This window comes from Hemicordylus capensis, chromosome 5 (genome assembly GCF_027244095.1).
Source record: "Hemicordylus capensis ecotype Gifberg chromosome 5, rHemCap1.1.pri, whole genome shotgun sequence".
NCBI classification, from domain to species: domain Eukaryota; kingdom Metazoa; phylum Chordata; class Lepidosauria; order Squamata; family Cordylidae; genus Hemicordylus; species Hemicordylus capensis.
The window spans coordinates 213,102,413-213,118,762 of NC_069661.1; the positions used below are offsets into that span (position 1 = coordinate 213,102,413).

The window sequence follows — 16,350 nt, forward strand, 5'->3', positions numbered from 1 at the left end:
CCACCTCTTGGGATGCTTTGCAGGGCAGCAGTGCTGGAGCAACAGCTCAGGAAAACAGTATGCTTTCCCAGCAACAGTAGCAGTGACAACCACAACTTTAAAAAGGTATGCTGTGCATAACATCAGCACACACCTTTCCCGAGTTGCTGCTGCATTGATTTGCCCCCATCGCCACAGGCTTTGGATCCAATTCTAGGGGATGTGATGGCATGTGCAGTGTGGGGCCTGGGAATGCACAAGAATCAGGGCTGAGAGAAAGGGGACCTCACGACACTGAAAGTTACAAGGCACATGCACCATGTGTACGTCGGTCTGCAGTATTTTTCACTTGCCAGGGAGTTTTCACTTGCCAGGGAGTTATTCACACATGGCTTTATGCTGTGGGGTAAATGTTGAGCGAAGCCACTTCCAATTACGCTTGCAGCATTGAGGGAAGCAGCCCTTCCCCTCTGCTCTCGGGCTTTTTTTTGGTGCAGGTTCACATTGCATGCCTCCGTGTTTTCTTTCTAGCCAATGGAGGAGGGGGGAGAGATATTTCTAAAGTCTATATCTGCATTCCTAAAGAGGGTTTCCTTCTTATCATGTTAATGATTCTACATCAGTGCCTCTAGGGATGTGCACAAACTGGTCCAGAGGCCATTATAGAGGCCTCTGAACTGGTTCGAATGTGGCCCAGTCCGGAGCCGGCAAGGGGGGTGGTTCCTTAAAGGCGGTGGGGTTGCACTTACCCCTCCCCCTGCTTTCCCCCCACCAGTGCACCATTTTTCTGAAATGTTTTCAGGGTGACAGTGTTCCTACCTGCCGCCCCTGCCCCCATTGTTTGCCGGAAATACCGGAAGTACTGGTTGTGCATGTGCACGTGTGCCATGCATGTCACACATTGCGTGCGCACGTCACACTCAACGTGTGCACGCAACATGCAATGTGCACAGTGAGTGTGCATGCAGTGGCAGCAGGTGCACGCACGATCTGTACTTCCGGTATTTCCGGCAAACAATGGGGGCAGGGGCAGCAGGGAGGAACGCTGATGCCCCGAAAACATTTCGGAAAAAGGGAGCGCTGGCGGGGGGAAAGCGGTGGGAGAGGTAAGTGCACCCTTAAAGAGAGACCCCTGCCAGCGCCGGACCACACCTCCGCAGTTCCATGCACATCCCTAAGTGCCTCTTCCTATTTGCTCTGGAGTTTTCAGAAAAAGTTGCTTAAAACCAGCATTTTAAAAACCCAGAAATACATTGAGCTAAGCTAGAATTTGGAAGACAAAGCCCAATTTGTGTGTGTGTGTGGGAGATTCAGGGTAACAGCCCTGTCTGTAAAGCCCCCAGGCAGCATTTTTATCACAGAGAAGTAGACAAGTGGATTTCCTGAGCCCTGGAAATAAATACCACTCCTCTTCATATAGAATGTATATTTTTAATATGTTCTGAGAGACATAGAGTTGACATTATTCAAAATATCTCATGGTTTAAATATAGGGTAATATAGTTTCTACTAGTACTATGTGAATATATACATAATACATTTTGAAAACAAAAATGGATAATTAGCATGCGAATTGTTTGGAAATATTGTAAGTAATATTGGATGACAACAAGGCTAAATTACTCTTAAATAGTCCTATTAGAATTAAGAAGTCCTTTAGAGTAACTGTTGAGTAGCTCTGTCTGAAGAGCACCCTAATTCAGACATCGGTCTGAGGAAGAGGGAAACACTCATTTAAAAGGGACCCCTTCCATGGATGATGAGCCCATATCCTCTTGCACAGGGGATACTCCTCTGGGGGGTGGGGGCCTCCTTGTAGTGGGTGATTTGATAGAGAGAGGTAGAGAGAGATGGGTCTGAATTTCAGAAGAGGAAACTTCTCCAAAATGAGGAGTATGGTGAAAAGAAAGCTGAAAGGGAAAATCAGGAGAGTCACTTCGCTCCAGAATGCATGGAGTTTACTCAAAACCACAATACTAGAAGCTCATTTAGATTGTATACCCAAAAGGAGGAAAGGTACCACTAAGTCCAAGAGGATGTCAGTGTGGATAACAGGTACCATCAAGGAAGCCATAAAAGGGAAGAAGACTTCCTTCTGAAATTGGAAGGCCTGCCCAAATGAGGAGAACAGAAAGGAACACAAACTCTGGCAAAAGAAATGCAAGGTGACAATAAGGGAGTGGGGGGGAAGAGTTTGAAGAACATTTCGCTAAAAGCATCAAGGGGAATAACAAAATCTTCTTTAAATACATCAGATGCAGGAAACCTGCCAGGGAGGCAGTTGGACCTTTGGATAATGAGGAATTGAAAGGGATTATTAAGGAGGATATGGAGATTGCAGAGAAGCTAAATGAGTTCATTGCATCTGTTTTCACGGCAAAGGATACTGGGCATATACCTGTTCCTGAAACAGGCTTTTTAGGGATGGAGGCTAAAGAACTGAGTCAGATAGCAGTGACAAGAGATGATGTTCTAAACTGTCTGGAAAAACTGAAAACTAGCAAATTGCCAGGGCCGGACGGCATCCATCCAAGAGTCCTCAAAGAACGTAAATGTGAAATTGATGTCCTCTTTGCTAAAATATTATTTATTTATTTATTTATTTATTTACACAGTCAGACAGGTGTTATTGACTGGTTTGTTTTATCCAGACATCGAGTCCTTCCCAAGGACCTGGGATGGCTGAATATCAATGTTGTTGCTGTTATTATAGATATCCTCACAGAATATAGGCTGTTCCCAGTAAAGATGCTTTTTGTAATTGGCTGATGATGATTTCTGTGATGATGATGATGATGATGATGATGATTCCCAATTCCATGCTAGGGATAATTAGGAAGGGGGTTGAAAATAAAACTGCTAATATTATAATGCCCCTAAACAAAACTATGGTGTGGCCACACCTGGAGTACTGTGTACAATTCTGGTCACCACATGTAAAAAACATTGTAGAACTAGAAAAGGTGCAGAAAAGGGCAACCAAGATCATCGGGGCCTAGAGCACCTTTCTTATGTGGCAAGGCTACAACACTTGGGGCTATTTAGTTTAGAAAAAAGACGACTGTGGGGAGACATGATAGAGGTCTATAAAAATCATGCATGGAGTGGAGAAAGTGGATAGAGATATTTTTTCTGCTTTTCATATAACACTAGACCCAAGGGTCATCCCATGAAATGATTGCCGGGAAATTTAGGACCAGCAAATGGAAGTATTTTTTCACACAACGCATAATCCATTTGTGGAATTCTCTGCCACAAGATGTGGTGACAGCCAACAACCTGAATGGCTTTAAGAGGGACTTGGATAATTTCATGGAGGAGAGGTCTATCAAAGGCTACTAGTTGGAGGGATATAGGCTACCTTCAGCCTCAAAGGGAGGCTGCCTCTGAGTACCAGTTGCAGGGGAGTAACAGCAAGAGAGAGGGCATGCCCTCAACTCCTGTCTGTGGCTTCCAGCGGCATCTGGTGGGCCACTGTGTGAAACAGGATGCTGGACTAGATGGGCCTTAGGCCTGATCCAGCATGGCTTTTCTTATGTTCTTATGACTGGTAGAGGATGTATGAGACTATCTGCCTTCCACCACACATCCAGAGCCCGAACAGGACTCTGCCATGAACAGGACTCCGCCATGCTGAGATGAGCGGCGCGGTGGCAGAGTGAGCAGTAGGTGGGGGGGAAAGTCAGGCCACCAGGAATAGGTGTGCAGAACCGGTTCGATTGCGAACCGGACTGCTATGAACGGGGTCAGTTCAAGTGGTTCAGTCATGAACCATTTTGAACCATTTCAAGCTGGTTCATCGAATGGACCGGCCTAGCTGTTCGGTTCCACTGAACTGGCTCACCGACTTGCAGTTTGCTTCAAACTTGGAGTTATGGAGCAAAACCTGCAGTCACTATTCTGCTCAAAAATTATTTTCAAGCCAATTTACATAATATGCAAATTAGGCACCCAGATTTGGAAAGCCAGAATATGGCAGCCCTAGATGGAAATCAGTTCTATGATCACCTCCAGGTTTCTCTGCTTGTCTCTGGGAGTGGATTCTATTCCAAATTCAAAAACATATCTTTGGTCTGAGCAGCAGTTTGTATTCAAGGTTTATATGGTTTTCACAACACACTGATTAATCTGCTTCTACAATTTCCCCCAAGTTTATGTGTGCTGGTAGCTCTTAGGCTCCCCCAGACTTGGCAACTGCTGTCAGGGAAGGAGACACTGAGGGAGCCCAGCCCATTTTTGCATGTTCGTGTGAACCACCGGGATCATACCTGATCCCGGTGCCTACACGGTGGCAAAGTAAGTTAAAACCTCCTTCCCCGCAGACCGTCCGCGAGCTCTTCTCACAGATCGTGAGAAGAGCTCCATTATCTAGGAATGGCACAAATCTGTAAAGTTGGAGCAGGAATTGTTAGGGCAAACACCCTGTCTTCCTTGGGCGTGGGTGAGTTCTCAGGAATGCACAACGTGAAATGCTGCAGAAGGGAGATGAAGAAGATGAAGAGCTCCATTTTAGCCAACTGTTCTCCAGCGCAGACATGGAGACCTGCAGGTAAGGGAAGCAGAATATTTTGTGCATGAGAATAAGTGAAAGAGGGGCGCAGCATCCATCCCTCTCTCTATGTGTATGCCCCCCCCCGCACTCCTTCCATTCTCTCTTTGTTGAGTTGAGTTTTCACTATCAGCCTACAGCAGCCACAGATTTGAGACAGCTCATGCTGATTTCTGCCTTCTTCAGTCTGTATCAAATCAGTGACTTTTTCACTACAGGCTCAAGTTATTCCAAATTTAGCTTAAACCCCAAGGATCACAGGCTGAAATGGTTGTAGGAACTGGACCCTGTGCCCTGTATACTCAGATACATGCAGGCATTCCCTGAGATGTCAAAGTCTGAACTGTTGAATTCAGTCATAAATGTCTATGTCTTCTTGGTGCAACATTCTCCATACAAGATAGCCAGAAATGTGGGAAGTTGCTTATAAATACTTGTGTCTACAGGACAGTTATTTTTTAAGAACGTCTTGGAGTCTTCTCAAGGAAAGTGATCACGAATGTTACCTTGGAGTCATCTCACCATTTTGGAAAGAGGAAGGAAATCAACTACCTTTCATTTTATATCCCATTTATCTTTTCTTTGGATTTACCCAATGAGAAGGGCAGGAAGGCCTCATGTTTGACAAACTGTCCATTTGCATCCAGGAAGTGTTCTGGGTAAAATTGATGTGGCTTCTCCCACATGGTTTCATCCTTCAGCACAGTAGTCAACATGGTCAAGATTACGGTTCCCTAACATGGTGCAGGGGAAAAAGAGTAGTAAGAATCCTCTGCCTATTTTAGCTGGTATTTCTTTCATGACTATGTTGTCTTAAATTAATTGAAATATGTCTCATTTTACAGAAGGACTGTCCAAATTGGCCAAGACCAGTTCCTTTATTCAGAAGTTATAAATAGGACAAATTACTTGTCATCCTGGAAACCAGTCAGTGAAGAGAATGAACACACGTCCTGTTTACAACAGATATACCAGAGAGCTGTAAAGAGAGTGGGCCTCTGCCTTAAATTTGTGGGGTCACCTCCTGGCAGATTTTAGAGAAGGAACATCAGTTGACCTAAAAGGAGATCTGCTCTGCTCAGTGGTGGAAACAGCCAGATCATCAGTGGCTTAGGAAGGAGTCCAGGGGTGTAACTATAATAGGGCAAGGGGAGACAGTTGTCTGGGGGCTCACTGCCTTGGGGGGCCCCCCAGAGGCAAGTCACATGACTGACTCCCCCAGCCACGCACCTGCCCAGGCTTCCTTCAGTTTTATTCATCCTCCGAAATTGATGTGAATATTAAGATCTGGAGCTACCAGAACAGCATGTCTTTCTCTAGTACCATTAAAAGACTTGCAAACATTTATTTACTATGCTTGTTGTTACCACTATTCAGTCTCATTTAAGATTTCTTTACTTCATGAGCTGAGCTTCAGTGAGGGGGGGCATTTTAAAATCTTGTCTCTGGGCCCACTCCAACCTTGCTACGCCCCTGAAGGAGTCTGCAGGCCCACTCAAATTTGTCAATTAAAGATGAGGTTTTTTTAAAAAATAAAAAAATTACAGTTTTTCTGTATATATTGCAATAAAGTATATACAAATTAAAATAATACCAACCGGAAAAAATCCTGGTGCAGAAGAATCAGATCTTGATTTGTGTACATTGCTCAAACATTGCAACTGTGATTTGTTTCCTGAAAATATCTTTTTCAGGGACTATACCTTAGGGATGTAAAAGTTGTCAACTTCAGTATCTCGGTATGTTGCACGTGGAAGTGCAATAGGTGCAATATCAGCAGCACGCTGAATTTCATGGATCACAGCATTCGTATAAGGCAGCTTTTGCTGGTCCTCCATCATGGGTGGTCTGGCCCTTCCAATCACGTTATCGATTTCTTCCTGGACCTTTTCTGGGAATATTAGTTTAGTACTATTAATTATTTTATATGAACCCTAGTCTTCCTTTAGTTAGCTCAGAGTGGTATTCTGAAGTCCCTCAGCAACATTGTCCACTCACTGGCCATTAGGGCTGAGCAGGGATTTGAAGTATTATAATTTAACAAACGAGTCATTCCAGCTCACTTTTTCTCAGGAAGAAGAGAGAGATAAATAGACAAAGAGGACATAAAAAGACACCTTCGACCATCTCTCTGGCTCAGGTATAGTTCTCACAATAAAATCCTCAGAAATGACACATTCAAAACCAACAACTCACATTCTAGATTGGTGAACTGCCTGTCCTGTTTTGTATGTATTGATCCAGTCCCCAGAAGTAATGTCCAGTAGAAGTTTTGATAGGCTTTCTGTCCTTTCCTAGCTCTCCATGCATGGATTGGATCCTGACCATGCTCACTAAAAGGTTTAGAATGTCTTTCCTTTCAGTTCCTCTCTTGTTAAAACTAAATTGAAAGTGTGGCAGCCAAGAAGCGGAATGAAAACACTTTTCCTAATTTGGAAGACATTTCATAGATTTTTCTTATGGAAAAATAGGAATTGGTAAGAAATTAGAGCAGGGGGGAAAGATATATGCTCCTTTTTAAACGATGAACAGTCATGATGGCCGGCCAGTATGCAATTGGACTAGATCAAGCCTGGTTCATGGCAGACCAGTTTGGTGGTTTGAAGGGCAATGCTTATAAAGGGGAATCCATTGAGGATTCCCCTTTACAAGCAAAGAGGAAGCATTCACAAATGTCTTCTAGAGAACGGGGCAGCAGCAAGAGGCAAGTAACAACAGTATATGTAGATGAAAAGATCCTTACTGGTGTGCCTGTGGCCACTGTACCACTCCTTGCTGGCCGGTCAACCTTCACATTCACTGCTGCTGCACAGAAGAGGTGTGTGCTCCCTCCCTCTAGCAGCCCGTGACATACCCAGAGATGTGACTCAGCCTTTTAATGGCTTTTTTGTTTTTGTTTTATTATTAGGTGCTCTTGCACAAGAGCAACATTCTGACAAAACTAGAATGATGCTCTTTCACAAGAACACCATTCTGGCAAGGATAGAATGGTGCTCTTGTACAAGAACACCATTCTAGTTTTGCTAGAATGGTGCTCTTGCATGAGAGCACATCATAATAGATTTTTTAAAAATAAATAAAAGTCTGGGTCAAATCACCACGTGCACCATGGGTGGCTGGAGGGAGGGAGCAGGCTCCACTGCTCCACAGAGGCAGTAAGTGTGAGGACCATGGCCGCCGCTGCGCTGCTAAAGACTTTCTCATCTATATCTACCCTTGTTAGTTGCCTCTCACCGCTGCTCTTGGCTGCCCTTAAGAAGACTTTTCAAGGATCCCCCACCAGGGGCGTAGCAAGGTTGGAGTGGGCCCAGAGACAAGATTTTAAAATGGGCCCCCCCCCAAAGTCCAGGGCCTCCGCACACCCAAGGCTCCCAAGGATTTAAGTCTGATATTCCAAAATAAGTATGCTGCCTGCAAATACATTTCACTGAATACACACACACACACGTCACAATATATAGTGATATACATTGAGTACTATACATTTGTATTATTTTTAATGCCTAGAACACACTAGAAAGATGAATTATTAAAATGGCCCCCTCGCTGCAGATTAGCAAAGGAGACTTTCAACCATGCAGGGTGAACCTATGTTTGTTTTCTCAGAATTCTGAACAAATTCAGTCAAGTTTGATTGCAGGAGGTTTTTCACAGGAGGCTTTTAAAGCCTTTTAACACACATCTCCTCTGGAATAGAGGTGCTGCATTCACATGTTGGCCAGATTTACCCTGAAGTCCCTGCAAGTTATTGGGGAGCAGTTCACACACAAGAAAAATAAAATAAAAGCACCACACATGCTTCACAGTTCTCACTCAGACCTTCTGGGTTGCAAAACAACTTGAACATAAGTGCATTTATAAATGAATGAATAAATAAATAAAATTAATAAAATACTGTTCCAGAAGTTTTTGCAATTTTCTGCCATGAAACAAGCCACTTATAGGACTTTTTAGATAGTTTTTTTAAAGTCAGCAAATTTTCCAAGCTGTTTCAAAATAAATATTCAGAGACTTCTCGGTCCCTCCCCCCCCCATCCAAGCCCTATGGCAAGCAGATCCCTATATATGTGGGGGGGGGGCGGGAAAGGTAACCACAAAAAGGAGTTCACACTCTACCTGGCAAATGCTGGTCTGGGTTAAGCAGGGCAGCAAGGGGTCTTCTGCTGCAGAGAACACTCTGGCTGCCTCCTCCTTCCTGGCTGGCTTGGGCCCTACTCGAGTTCAGGCTTCACTGCGGCCTACACGGAGGCCTCCGTGGAAGCCCCGCCCACCCGCCGATCAGCTGAGAGGCGGGAGAAAAGGAGCTCTTTGCAGCTTGCCTGCTGCTTCCATTGCGGGCCAGCAGAACAAGCAGGAGAGACAGCGAAGAGGGCAAGTGGCTGAGAGGCTATGGGGCTGGGCAGGGGGCAATGGGGAGTCACATGAGGTGCCTCTGGGGTGCCCCTCCAGGCAGTGGGGCCCCCAGACAACTGTCTCCCCTTGCCCTATCATTGTTACGCGCCTGTCCCCCACCCCTTTGCTTGTAAAGGGGAATCCTCACCAGATTCCCCTTTACAAGCATTGCCTCTCAAACTGCCGAACTGGTTCAACCTGGTTCGTTCAAACAGACCGGACCACCCCATCAGTTTGACCAAACCAGTCTGGCCTGAACTCATTCTGAATTTGGATTGAACGGCAGAAATTGGTTCCGTGCACACCCCAGAGATCAATGCCACAGGCCCTCCACTCTTTTATTGTGCTCAGACAGGATCAGTCTCCTTTGGGGTGGTATGGCCACAGGCTACTCTTACTTAATGCTGAAGACTCTGCTCTCTGCTGTATCCCATATTCATCTGCTTTGCATTAGTCTACCCAGCTGTGCTTTAAAGGTCATGTTGGTACTATAGTCTGTTCTCAACAGTTCAAAACAAGTCCCAACATGTGAAATGGGAGGCTGGGCACAACATGGTGGCTTTGTGTACATGAATGTGCATTAGAGACAACAGTTTGCCCTTCACTCAGAGGCATAACCTCTAGAGATCCAGGAACTAGAGCTCAGCCCTGAAAAATGACCACATGGTGGCTTCATGTACATGAATGTGCATTAGAGACAACAGTTTGCCCTTCACTCAGAGGCATAACCTCTAGAGATCCAGGAACTAGAGCTCAGCCCTGAAAAATGACCACTCTAGCAACTCATACTACAAACATTGTAAGCTTTTTCCCCATACCGGCAAAAGAAGGACAGAGTCTGTAAGGACAGTTGGAGCTCTTGTCTAGTCTTGTCCAGTCTCTTTACATTGTAAAGAGGTTCTTTACAAAGGGTTCTTTGCAAATAAGATCTCCTGTATTCGGGCTGACTTGGACTCCACTATTTCTGCAAGGTCTATGGAGGAGGTGTCCAGCAATCCTTCTTGCAGTATTAGATTGGATCAGTTTCAATCTGTGACTCCTGAGGATGTGGACAAGATGCTTGGGGCGGTGCGGCCTACCACCTGTTCTCTGGATCCTTGCCCGACTTGGCTGCTTCTATCTAGCAGGGAGATTGTTGAAGATGGCCTAATTAATATCATAAATGCATCGCTGAGGGAGGGGAGGGTGCCCCCCTGCCTGAAGGAGGCAATGATTAGACCACTCTTAAAGAAGCCTTCCCTGGACCCCTTAGCGATGGACAGATACAGGCCAATCTCCAATCTCCCTTGGTTGGGCAAGGTGATTGAGAGGGTGGTGGCTGACCAGCTCCAGGCAGTCTTGGAGGAAACTGATTATCTAGACCCATTTCAAACTGGCTTTAGAACGGGCTATGGAGTTGAGACAGCCTTGGTCGGCCTGATGGATGACCTTTACCGGGGAATCGACAGAGGGAGTGTGACTCTGCTGGTTCTTCTGGATCTCTCAGCGGCATTCAATACCATCGACCATGGTATCCTTCTAGATCGCCTGGGGGAGTTGGGGATAGGGGGCACTGCTTTGCAGTGGTTCCGTTCCTATCTCTCGGGCAGATTCCAGATGGTGGAGCTTGGTGACAGTTGCTCCTCAAAACGGCAGCTGTTATATGGAGTCCTTCAGGGCTCCATTCTGTCACCAATGCTTTTTAACATCTACATGAAACCGCTGGGTGAGGTCATCAGGAGGTTTGGTGCTGGGTGTTATCAGTATGCTGATGACACCCAAATCTACTTCTCCTTTTCATCCCCAGGAAATGGCACTCATTCTCTAAATGCCTGCCTGAAGGCAGTAATGGGCTGGATGAGGGAGAACAAATTGAAGCTGAATCCAAGCAAGACGGAGGTGCTCATTGTGGGGGCTCAGAATCTGAGGGGTGAGTTAGATCTTCCTGTGCTGGATGGGGTTACACTCCCCCAGAAGGAGCAGGTGCGTAGCTTGGGAGTACTCCTGGACCGAGGCCTCACTCTGGTATCTCAGGTGGAGGCCATGGCCAGGAGTGTCTTCTATCAGCTTCGGCTGATTCGACAGCTCGCCCATTCCTCGAAGAGGATGACCTCAAAACAGTGGTGCATCAGCTGGTAACCTCCCGGCTTGACTATTGCAATGCGCTCTATGTGGGGCTGCCTTTGTACGTAGTCCGGAAACTTCAGTTAGTTCAGAATGCGGCAGCCAGATTGGTCTCTGGGGCAACCCGGAGATACCATATGATGCCTGTTTTAAAACAGTTACACTGGCTGCCAATATGTTTCCGGGCAAAATACAAAGTGCTGGTTATTACCCTTAAAGCCCTGAACGGCTTGGGTCCAAGGTATCTTAGAGAGCGCCTTCTTTTACATGATCCCCACCGCACGTTAAGGTCATCTGGGGAGGTCCGTCTCCAGGTGTCACCGGTTCGTTTGGTGACGACTCGGAGGCGGGCCTTCTCTGTAGCTGCTCCTGGACTGTGGAATGCACTCCCAGCAGAAATTCGTAATCTTGATTCTTTGCTGTCCTTCAAGAGAGCCCTTAAAACCTATCTGTTTGGCCTGGCCTTTCAGGGTTTTTAATCAGTTTTAATTTGTTTTAATACCTGGTTTTCAGGGTTTTAATTGTTTTGATAGTTTAATTGTTTTTTAAGTTGTTTTAAATTGGTATTTATATTTGTATCTCTGTTTTAATTGTTTTTAATGTTTTCTGTTTTAATTGTAAACCGCCCTGAGCCATTTCGGAAGGGTGGTATATAAATCAAACAAACAAACAAACAAATAGATAAATAGTCTTTTCATTGTAAAGACTAAAGACCCTTGTTTCAATCCATGGCAACCTTCACTTTTCTGAAGTAAATGGAGGTAAAAATGAAAGACAGAATCAGAAGCTATTGATCTTTCAGAATTGCTCTGCTTAGAGAAAGAAACTTTAGATTGGAGCAGAACTAAAGATAGGGCTTATTCATGCAACTGTTTAACAAATAATATTTAATCAAGTTACCCCTTGCCCACCAGTTATTCAAATATATGCCTTCTATTGCTTTTATCTAATGGATTTTGCAATTCTCTTATGGTCTCTGGCTGATACAGAAATTCAATTAAACTGGCTGTGTGTGCCACGGGTCTTCAGGAAAATAAGCCCGCCAGTTACCAAAATGTTTAAGGTCATTTAACACATCCCTCCATATCCCCCGATGGTGATCACTTACGCTGAATCTCAGGATGGAGGACCATGTAAAACAGTCCCCAGAGGAGAGTGTTAGATGTGGTTTCAGCGCCAGCCAAAAACAGATCGCAAATCACATTAATAAGGTTTTGCTCATTAAAGCTGGTCTCTGGATTCCCTTTGTCCTGAAGAAAATTAGAGAAGAGGATCATTTGGGTAGAAACACCTCAATATTACAGCATGCTGGTAAGATACTAGTTGTTATGGAAAGCAGACGCTGCACCCAAACATGGCATCCATGTTTAAGAGCCCTACCCTTCCTCGCCACAACATGTAAATGCAACTTCTCTCGTGTTCTTACATCATTATGCTCAATATTTCCCTGCTACTGGCTGTCACTGGTTAGGGATAGGAGTCACTCAGCTTAATAGTTGCCATGAAGTACCATGATTGAAGCATTGTGTAAGCACAAGGACTAATGAGGCCTGTCTTAGTGTTATATAGATTATATACTAGGCTTGAGGAGAATATGCCCCTCCTTCAATATTCTCCACAAAATATCAGGGGGGAAATATGAGGTGGGAAATTCAGACAAATTTCCAGTGAGATTTCAAATATTCTTCAAAAGATTATAACCCTATCATTTTCAGAAATTATTCCCCCCCCACCCCCCGCATCATCCTCATTCAGGGGAAGAAGATGGAAAAAAAATGCCACCATTGTGAAATAATTGATGAAAGAAATAAATGAGACTTTGTGGCTTGCTGTCTATAAAAGAGCAAGTGGCTGTTACATTTTTAACAGCCAACACAATGAATCATTAGGCGTTATTAGGAGCTATTCATCTTGACTGTTGTAGAGGAACCAAGTGCATGATGGGAGATTGCCTCCATAACTGAGTTAAGTTTTAATGTGTCTGGGTCTGTCTGGAGATGGGGAGACAGAGGGTGTATCAACTGATTATGGGTCAGCTATTAAAGTGGTCGTGCGGAATAGAAGAAATAACATTGACAGGTCAATAGGCCGTTGTAGGGGAAGGGAATCAGAAACTTAATTGCTGTTTCCCCTTCTGGCTGTCCTGCCAGCTCTTTGACCTTGGAAAGCAATGCCACCCACCCACAGAGCCTCGTCTTGCTCCTTTGTAATGCCAGGTCAGTCCAGAATAAACCTGAAATAATCCATGATCTGATTCTGGATGAAGGGGCCGATCTGGTATGTATTACAGAGACTTGGTTGGGGGAGGCTGGTGGCCCAGCCTGGTCCCAGCTTCTCCCTCCAGGGTACATTGTTGAGGAGCAGGGGAGGGGACGTGGGCGGGGAGGTGGAGTGGCTGTGGTCTATAAGAACAATATCTCCCTTGCCATGATCTGTGCCGAGAGGTGTCCCGCTTGGCAAGCACTGGTGGCAGGCTCCCAAAAATGGCTGGGCAGAGGCTGGCGCAGCAACTGGGGCTGTTGTGACGGGCATGGGGACTGGGAGGGGGGAGAGTTGTGGAGGAGGTGGCGGGCCCTGGCAAAGGAGGCAGCCAGTCGGCAAAAATGACGGGGAATAGATTGGGGTGGAGGGCGGGGGGAAGCGGCAAGGAGAGACTAGCGGCGCAGATGCTGTGCGCCGGTTCAGCTAGTTACCTATAAAGCCCTGAAAAGCTTAGGCCCTGGGTATTTAAGAGAACTACTCGGCTACTCGGGAACAGGCCTTTTCCATTGCTCCCCCTGGACTTTGTAATGTGTTCCCTGTTGAAATAAGAGCCTCCTCATCTCTGGCAACTTTTTAAAAAGCACTGAAGACACATTTATTCACCCAGATTTTTTAATTAGATTTATGGATTTAAATTTTTAATGTTGGTTTTAAATGATTTTAATGTTAATGATTGTAATGTTTAAATGATTTTAATTGTTTAATTGGTTTAGTTTTGATTGTTATTGTTAATTGATTTTAATTGTTTTTATTTTGATGTGCCATTTTTGGAAAGGTGGTATATCAATCAATCAATCAATCAAACAATCAATCAAATAAATAAATAAATGTGTAGAGAAAACATCATATCCACAAGATCTGCAGGACAGGACATTTCCCAATCCCCTAATCCTGTATAACACTGAGAAATTGATACTTTTTACCTAACCTATCCTGTGGGGCCTGAGACTAAAAACTTTGAAATACAGAGAAGTGTCAGTCCCACAGTCGCCTCTGCCCACAGGGCATCCCACCAGCTCATTGGCTGAGAAATTGTCAACGTGAACCATTGTGACATTTAACACAAGATGCACTCTGCTCAGGAAACCAGAGCATGCTGTGGGGCTGACCAAGTTGGGTGGGGACGGGCTTCTGTAGTGGGCAAGAGCTGCAGGAGCAGCACAGGTATTTCCTTCCACCACTGACCTACAGCACAGATTTGTCTTAACAACTGCGTTCCAAGCTCAGATGTGCCCCATAGAATGCTCTAACATTGGTTGACATATTGCACAGTGCGCTACTGATCAAAGAGTGGAGTAGGAGTGTGCATGGAACTGGCTGGCCTGGTCCGGCCTGGTCCAGTTTGGTCTGGTACCCTTTGAACACCCCCCCCCCCGCCGGTACGGGCCGGGAGGGGTTCGCGAATTCTTTCTAAATTTTCTTCTGCCCCTTCCGGGGGCAGCCGGGGGAGGTCCACAAAGGTTCCCCCTCTCCCCACCTGCCTCTTAAATCACCACCACAGCCCATCTGGACCAACTTTTTTGGCCCGTTTGAGCTTCGGTAGCTCGTCGCGGCAGCCATTTTGGAGGCCACTGCGCATGCACAAATGGCCTCTGCGAGGCCTGGCATTCGTGTGAGAATGTGAACTTATGTGCGCATGATTTCCGGTTAGGTGGCGATGTGATCAGTTGCACTTGTTTGATTTTCTTATCCTGAACTGCTTTATCTTTTCATGACAGAGGAGACGTTATGATATTTCTTAAAACTATATCTGCTGATTTAAAATCCAACCTAAAAAATATCACAGCTTCAATTCACTTCAAGCCTCTGTTGACACTATAAATGCCAAATTGGGAGTACTGGAGAAAAGAATCTATCAGTTAGAAGATAAGAGCTCTTCTGTTGATTCTGCTTTGGGCACATTACAAATGCTCAACAAGAGCCTTCAAGCCAAGGTCTTTACCCTGGAACTAGAGTCTCGTCAGAATTTGAGTATCTGGGGGATTCCAGAATATTTGGGAAAGACTGACTCTATTAATTTTGTCAAAGAGTTTCTCCACACAATATTCACATTGCCAGAAGGGTATGTGTTGGAAATTGAAAAAGCTTCGTATACCTATTCCTTCTTCGCATGCCAGTGATAAGCCTCATTCATTTATTGCAAAGTTTTAAAATCTACAGTTAAAGAGGATCTTTTGAGGCATGCTCAAGAAGGAAAGGGGTTTTTGTGGAGAAACTCTCGTATCATGTTATTCCCTGATTTCCCCAAAGTGATAGCTGATAGACATCATCCCTTCAATAACGCCTGCATGATGGCTAGAGGAAAGAATATATTCACTTCCCAGCGGTGTTCTGTGTTTACTACAAGAACAAATTGAGATCCTTTCATGATTCGTCAACTGCTGAACAATTTCTGTCTACTCATGCTGGAGAATGAATAAATTGTTTAGACTAACTCCCACTATTTGAACATCTGCCGAAACGTCTTATCTCCTTTTCTCACTTTCTCATTTCCAAAGTCTCTATACTAAAGTTAGTTATTATCCTGACTTTAATTGCTTTTTCAGGGGACCACTGGAGTTCGCTGTGAGCCAAGAACATCAAGTTCGAACTGAAAGTACAAATGGTTGTTTGTTTCTTTGATTTTTTATTTTTTCGCCATCTTCTCTTTATTTATTGGGTTAATTGGAGTTTGCATAATGCTAAGTTTTCCTTACTAATAATTATGTATCTGTCAAGTTGTATTCATTTACCTCTTCATATGTACACATATTCATTTTTTCATATGAGCCAGTAAAAAGTTGTTTGTTATTGCTGTTTTGGCCTTTTTCTGCAATCTTTTTAACAATTGAGCATGGCGGTTTCTCTAGTTAGTTGGAATGTCTGCAGACTACATGCCACCTAATGGTGCAGCGGGGAAGTAACCTGCCTAGAGAGCAGGAGGCTGTTGGTTCAAATCCCCGCTGGTGTGTTTCCCAGAATATGGGAAACTCCTACATTGAGCAGCAGCTATACATAGGAGGGTGCTGCGCAGGAGATGGCAATGGTAAACTCCTCCTGTATTCTACCACAAAAACCACATGGCT

At 44.8% G+C, this 16,350-nt stretch overlaps 1 protein-coding gene across 5 annotated transcripts in view; it reads right to left on the reverse strand.

The window, feature by feature from the left end:
* Positions 1–1,390: 1,390 nt before the first annotated feature.
* LOC128326385 (cytochrome P450 2D14-like) overlaps positions 1,391–16,350 on the reverse strand; it is an 84,830-nt gene continuing 69,870 nt past the window's right edge. For all 5 annotated transcript variants that reach the window (XM_053253111.1, XM_053253112.1, XM_053253113.1 and 2 more), the window contains 4 exons: positions 12,132–12,273; positions 6,232–6,419; positions 5,121–5,262; positions 1,391–4,522 (listed from right to left, as the gene is read on the reverse strand). In XM_053253111.1, the coding sequence (XP_053109086.1) occupies positions 4,344–4,522; positions 5,121–5,262; positions 6,232–6,419; positions 12,132–12,273 (651 nt within the window). In that variant the 3' untranslated portion in view covers positions 1,391–4,343. The remainder of the gene's footprint in view (positions 4,523–5,120; positions 5,263–6,231; positions 6,420–12,131; positions 12,274–16,350) is intronic.